At 46.7% G+C, this 6911-nt stretch overlaps 1 protein-coding gene across 1 annotated transcript; it reads right to left on the bottom strand.

Annotated features, from left to right (window-relative positions):
* Positions 1–5112: 5112 nt before the first annotated feature.
* On the bottom strand, positions 5113–6388 carry LOC123410204 (dof zinc finger protein 4-like). The gene has a single exon (XM_045103103.1). The coding sequence runs from the start codon at positions 6271–6273 to the stop codon at positions 5419–5421; it is 855 nt and encodes a 284-aa protein (XP_044959038.1). The 5' UTR covers positions 6274–6388; the 3' UTR covers positions 5113–5418.
* Positions 6389–6911: the final 523 nt, after the last annotated feature.

Below are 6911 nucleotides of genomic sequence, written 5' to 3'. Positions count from 1 at the left end.
CTCCCCCTCTCTCTCCTATATATAGTGGGGTTTTAGGGCTGATTTGAGACAACTTTGCCACGGCGCCTGACCACATATCTCCACGGTTTTACCTCTAGATCGCGTTTCTATGGAGCTCGGGCGGAGCCCTGCTGAGACGAGATCATCACCAACCTCCGGAGCGCCATCACGCCGCCGGAGAACTCTTCTACCTCTCCGTCTCTCTTGCTGGATCAAGAAGGCCGAGATCATCGTCGAGCTGTACGTGTGCTGAACGCGGAGGTGCCGTCCGTTCGGCACTAGATCGTGGGACTGATCGCGGGATAGTTCGCGAGGCGGATCGAGGGACGTGAGGACGTTCCACTACATCAACCGCGTTCACAAACGCTTCTGCTGTACGGTCTACAAGGGTACGTAGATCACACATCCCCTCTCGTAGATGGACATCACCATGATAGGTCTTCGTGCGCGTAGGAAAATTTTTGTTTCCCATGCGACGTTCCCCAACACAAATGGCCCACGATGCCCGGCCAGCCGGCGCCCTGGCCTCACAAACCGGGACCTATGCCCACATGTGTCCCGGTTTGTGAGTGAACTGAGACTAATGAGATTTCATCAAGTGGACCAAAGCCCTCTTTTCTACTAGTGTAAGTTTACTCTATGCACTATACTTAGTCCAAATACTAGCATTCTCAGGATAAGTGGGGATATGAACATTAGTCGCACGTGTCCACCACCGTGGCCGCGCACCTCGTCGCCGATGACACCCTTCCACCGCACTACACGTGTCGCCTATATAAAGGGTTGTGGAGGAAATAAAAGAATATCAACCCTAAAAGGTTGAACACGAGATTACAAATTTTACACTTAACTTCCAATTTTTGGGGCTAGGTCGAATAAAGTAAGTTTTCTAGATATGCAATCTATGGCAACAATAATTTATATGGAAATCAAGCAATCCAAAAAGCATAAAATGCAACTAAAGGAGCGTGAATGGACAAACCACAAGTGATGCAAGGGCGTCATATTTATACCAAAGTTCGCACTCTTTGGGGAGTGGTAATATTCGTTGAGGTGCCAAACCCAAAGATCTAGAGGGCCACCAAGTGGCTTGCCTTATTTTCTCCCTTTGAGTCACCCCAGTGGATGAGCGCCACCAAGGAGATCACAAAAAATTTACAAACTTTTTGAAGCACACATTGACTCCTACATCCTATAATCCCCAATCTCCAAGAGTAACAATTGTTGGTGACGTATCACAAATCAGTTTAGTAGAACTGTAGAATAGGTGATCCTCCTTCAATTCTCAAAGAATCGACAAGTTTGAGTGAAGGGATTGGAGGAATCGAGTTTAGGTTTTTGGAATGGTGGAGCAATCTCAAGTCAATGGGCTCGTCAAGAAGAATAATAGCAAATGGGGGAGGGGTTCTGCCAGTCTAGCCCAAGTGACAGTGGCCCTCGAAGGCCTGGGGTAAAGGGCTCAGGTACCCAGACTAACTAACTTCTAGCGCACACACACTACTCAATGGACCCACAGGTTGGGACCGAAAGGATCCAGTTTGTCCATATGTGAAAGCCCCACTCTGGGAAGCGAGGGGTTCATGACCCCCGTCCCTTCCAGGAGACATACGCACAGGAGCATTGGGACTCTAGACACCCGAAGGTTCGAGAGTGTGGGGACCCCGAGGTCCCACCAAATGCACAGGTTGGTCTAGGGTTTTACCTTCAAGCAAATTTAGCGATGTGGGAAGGCATTCTATATAGGTTTAGCATGATCTACAACTTGCACAAACATTTGATCATCTTAATAGTGTGGTTGTCCTATGGCCTAAATACAATCGAATAATCAAGTCTCCGAACAATCTGCGCCTTTTTTCAAATAGGGGGGTAAACCATGTCCGTAGAAAATCAACAAGAAACCAATGTCCCGAGATACGCTTGATAAACAACATTACTCTTCACTGAACCTATTGCTATCAATGCCAAAGTACCATTGAAAAAAGAATGCACTTTCATCTAATCCAACCTAACTCCATTGTTCCTTTTGACCATTATATTATACCTTATATGACAAAAAATATAAGTGATTTACTGACCAAAAATTTATGAAAGAAGTTTAAAATTTATGTTTTAGTGCAAATGGATGCTAGTTAGTATATAGACATTTGAGGTTGGAACAGGTGTGACACATGGTGTCTATTTTTTTAGCAGCATGGTGCCTGTTGTGCAAGTCGTAGTTCGATCCTCTGGCTAAGCATACTTCGTGGCAATCGTCTTGACTATATTATTCATCCCTTCTTCTTTTCTACTTAACGTATTATGTGTCACAGGGACAGGGACGCCCTAGAACAAATTTGGTGCAACATGATGATCAGATGATGGTATAAACATTGAAAATGTACAACACCTTTGTCAAACCATTCACGAGGAGCATGAGGGTGCCCCAAATATGCCGCCTCCATGCTTCGTCCCTCTCCCGCTTTTCCTCTCCGTAGCTGCCACACCGGCGGCTACTATGGTAGCGCAGGCCCCTGCCCCTAAGGGTGTGTTTGGTCGGGTGCATGAGACTAAAAGTTTTTTTTCCGACTTACTTTTGGATGTTTGGTAGAGTGTATGAAGGATGCATGAGTCCACACTAGGTTAACACAAATACACTAAATGAAAAGAGCATGCACAAAGAGGGGTGTTGAGATGAACATGACGAAGCGGGAACAACTATGCTGAAAGAGGAATGCAAGCAAACACACCCTAAGGTATTGGGGAGGACATAGTTCTCCTTTGTGGCTCATCGCCGAAATCGAAGCTATCCTATCACCAACACATGTGGTACAATGCTTGGTTCGAATCTTCATGGGCCTTCTCACGCCCGTGCAGTGTCTACCTGGTCGGTAGGGCCGGGGCCACAGTGGTGTCAACTGTGCGGCCTGCATAGGTCCCAAATTTTGGTGGCCTAAAAATATTTAGATAGGCCTGGTATTAAAAATAACAGCATTTCTGGGTAGTTGGGCGCTAGTTCCATTGGAGTTGGGCCGAAGCCTGGAATCGAGGCGACGCTGGCAAGGCCATCGAGGCTCGAGCGGATTCTCAAACAAAAAATCGATGCCCCAGCGACGAGCGTTGCCGCTGTTTCCGGATTGTACTCCTCAGTCCTTCGTCCTCGTCATCTTGTGCTCTGTACAAATACGATCGTTGATTGGGATAGGAAAATTGTTGCAGCCTACAGGTATATGGATCGGGATCGGGCAGGACTCTCGTCTCTCACTCGTCATCGGGGCTATAGGATAACATGGACGTCGACTCCTGTCGTCGCCTGGTGATTTCGTCATCTTGGCCGAAACCGTAGAAGGGAGAGGAATTGGGAATTTGGATTCAGTGCGACAGGTCGCTGTTGTCGTTGCCTTCCTCACATGCTCTCACAATTTTCAAATTCAGGGGCGTCGTCTCGTCGGATTGATCGGTGACCGATTCCAGCCTACAGCTCTAGGTGCTTAGCGATTTTTCTTTTTCGATTAACTTCAGGTCCTACTCTTAATTTCTAATTTTGTATTTGACTATTGACTGGGATCGCTATTTTGTTGGAGATTGGTTCTTACCTCACCGATTAAAGATCATAGTGTAGCCAAACATGTTTCTTTCTTCGAGAGGTACAAACAAACAGGTTTCTTAGAAGCATTGGAGATAGCCAAAGAAATTGCACTTGAGATGAAATATTGATGCAACATTTCGTAAAAAAGAGAAAAATTAAAAGTAAGGAACAATTTGATGAGAATCTAGACGATACAAATATTTCTACACAGTCTGCAGAGAAATCATTTAGAATCAACTATTTTATACGTGTTGTTGATCAATCAATTTCCTCACTCACAAGGAGATTTGAGCAATATGAAGGTTATCCAAAAATATTTGGTTTCTTATTTACCTCTGAAACATTGCATTCATTGGATAAGGATAATTTGAAATCTTGTTTTGTTAATCTGAAGGCTACCTTTATGAAGGATAGACAATCTGATATTGATACCAATGATCTATTTATTGAGTTGAAGTTTCTTTAAAATTTCATGCCAAAAGAAAATATCGAACTCGTTGAAATTCTGAATTTTCTAAAGCGGCATGATTGCTTTTCCAATGCAAGTATTGCATATAGAGTTTTATTGACCACTCATGTGACAACTATATCGGCAAAAGAAGTTTTTCAAAATTAAAACTATTGAAGTCCTATATGCATACTACTATGGCATAGCAAATACTCAATAATTTGACCACAATAGTACTTGAGAGTGAAGTATTGAGAAGTGATTACGAAGATATAATTGAAGATTACATTGCAAATAATACTAAAAAATAAGAATGTTCAAATAAATAGCAACCCGGAGTTGGATAGGTATGATTTTTTATATGTCCAATTGTTATGTAAGACATTATATTATATACATTATAAAAAAATCTATGATATATATATATATATATATATATATATATATATATATATATATATATATATAAATTATAATTGTTCGTTAGTTTTTTATGAGATAGGACCTTAATTTTTAGTTTCGCACAGAACCCCGGATTTTCCGGGCCCGAACCTGTTGGTTGGTAGTCGTTTGCAGTAAAGTCAAAGTCAGTTGCTCAAGAAGAAGTGATGATGATGAGTTAACGATGTTCAAGTAAAACCCCGACGAGGTTTTCTTCATTCATCATGGTATGTGTTCCATTGTGTATGCTTATCGTATTAGCTGACATTTTTTTGTCTTTTTCTTAAAAATTATCGGACAACTCTCTTCTTCTGACTTAACGGCTCCGGTTTAGAAAAAAAGAGAGTAAGAATGCACAGCACCGCAGAGCAGAAATGTGTCGTGCTAAAGCAACAACCACATCCGGAGTAAGTAGAAGAGCGTGTCACACTGTCTTGTCATAGGCGAAGATGAACCAACAACCTCCTACTCCGAGTTGTCATAGGCCATGCTGAACCAACAACCTCCTACTCCGAGTTGTCATAGGCCATGCTGAACCAACAACCTCCTACTCCGAGAAGCAATTGACGTAAGCCAGTCCATTGCGTCTGCCTCAGGGTGTCATGACAAAGATGGAGAGCTAGCCCGATCAATACACCACTGCAGTCGACACCGCCGAAGTTATAATTAGGAGTACTGATCATGATATTTACACTGATTTATTGTAGCTCACTAGTTTCAACAAATGGAAACAAACCCGTAGTAATAATAAAACCGAAATTCAGCCTTAATTTGCTACGCACATGTGTGCAAAACTTCCACGTCGAAAGAATCACAGAAGCAGCCAAGCTGCCGGCACACTGAGTATAGATTAAGAGAGCGGTGGTTATGATTAGACAAGCCTTGGACGGTTGGACCGAAGCTCGAGCAAGCGACGACGGAGCTGAGCGGGCGGCCGCGCGCACGATCCTCGCCGCACGTCGCGCTAGGGCAGGTACACGTTCCCATCCGGGTCCGTCCAGCTCGCCGTGTTCCAGTACGACGTCGTGTCGCTCCCAACGGCGCCGGCGAGGTCGAATATCCCGGCATCGATTATCGTAGCCGGTGGCCAGTCTGACTGTGATGCCGTCGCCGCGCCAGTTGACCGTGCGGAGAACGGCGCCATGTCTGCAGTGGAGGACGCCGACGACGGCTGCTCTGTGAGTGTGACCGCAGGGGCGACGTCGTCCTCGGCCTTTCGCTGCGCCGAGAAGGTGAAGGCCGGACGCGGCGTCCCGAAGAGCGACGCGAACGTGGCCGCCTGGTCGGCGAACATCGGCGCCGGCGGCTGCAGAGGCGGCGCGTCTGCCGTGAAGGTGATTGGGCAAAGGCCCGTGGCCGGCGTGCTCCTGCCGTTCGAGTAGGCCGCGGCACCTGCACCAACGTCGACGGTGTTCGTGGAAGCGGACGAGGCAGCGGAGGTGGTGCTTGAGCTGCCAGCACTGCAGCCGGAGTGCGCGTTCTTGGCGTCTCCGCTGGCCCCGGCGCCGTCCTTGTCGACGTCCGAGGAGGAGGCGGCGGCTTTTCGCTTGGGCTTGCGGCAGCCGCCCCCGACGGGGACGTTGCGGAGGAGGCCGCCCTTGGTCCAGTACCGGCGGCAGCCCTTGCAGAAGTGGCGCGGCTGCGAGAGGTTGTAGTTGTTGTAGTAGCAGAACTTGGTGTTGGCCGAGTCGCACCGCGGGCACCGCACCTCTTCCTGCGCCGCCGCCTCCCCGCCGCGGCGGAGGAGGCCCGCCGGACGATCCGCCGCGCCGCCGAACAGCCGCCCGGTCAGGCCGGGGATGGGCTGGAACTCCTGCATGCCGTGCACTGCTCGCACGTGCCTCAGGATGCTTCTAGGAGGGGATAAATGGTGGCCGAGCCTCCCGCGGGGAGGGAGCTACCTTTCGAAGCTTGCTATCTATCTGCTCTGCTCGGCCTGGGCCTCTCCATCACAGAAGCGGTTGTGTAAATATCCTCAGAGCGCGCGCTCCATCTTCCTCCCCGGGCCGCCACGTCACACTATTGCCGTTTTGCCGCGAGATTGGTTGGAAGGTACTCGCTCGTTCCTAAAACAAGTGTCTTAAGTCTTAACTTTATACTAGCTTTAATATAAAGTTATGCTAAACTTGAGACAGTTATTTTTGGACTAAGAAAATAGGTTATTTTATGAAACACACGTGCAAAATAGACATTAGATAAGACAAATATGGTTAGTGAACTGAGCATAACCGGGGTGGTTAGTTTTCCTGTGATGGAGCTTGTCCACGAAGATTCAAGTTCTGGATTTGGCATTGATGGTAGCATATTTTTAGTTTATTTTAGATTTTTCGGTAATGTTTGTTCAATGGAGGAGATTTCTTCTCAAGAACACGCACCATAGAGATGTGGGTATGTGAACATGTATGATTTTATTATGTTTAAAAAATAGACAAGTGTAGTTCTTATTACTCTAGAAGT

Source organism: Hordeum vulgare, chromosome 7H, assembly GCF_904849725.1.
Source record: "Hordeum vulgare subsp. vulgare chromosome 7H, MorexV3_pseudomolecules_assembly, whole genome shotgun sequence".
NCBI classification, from domain to species: domain Eukaryota; kingdom Viridiplantae; phylum Streptophyta; class Magnoliopsida; order Poales; family Poaceae; genus Hordeum; species Hordeum vulgare.
Note: the sequence above shows the minus strand (reverse complement) of the source record. Positions and strands in the feature narration are given on the sequence as shown.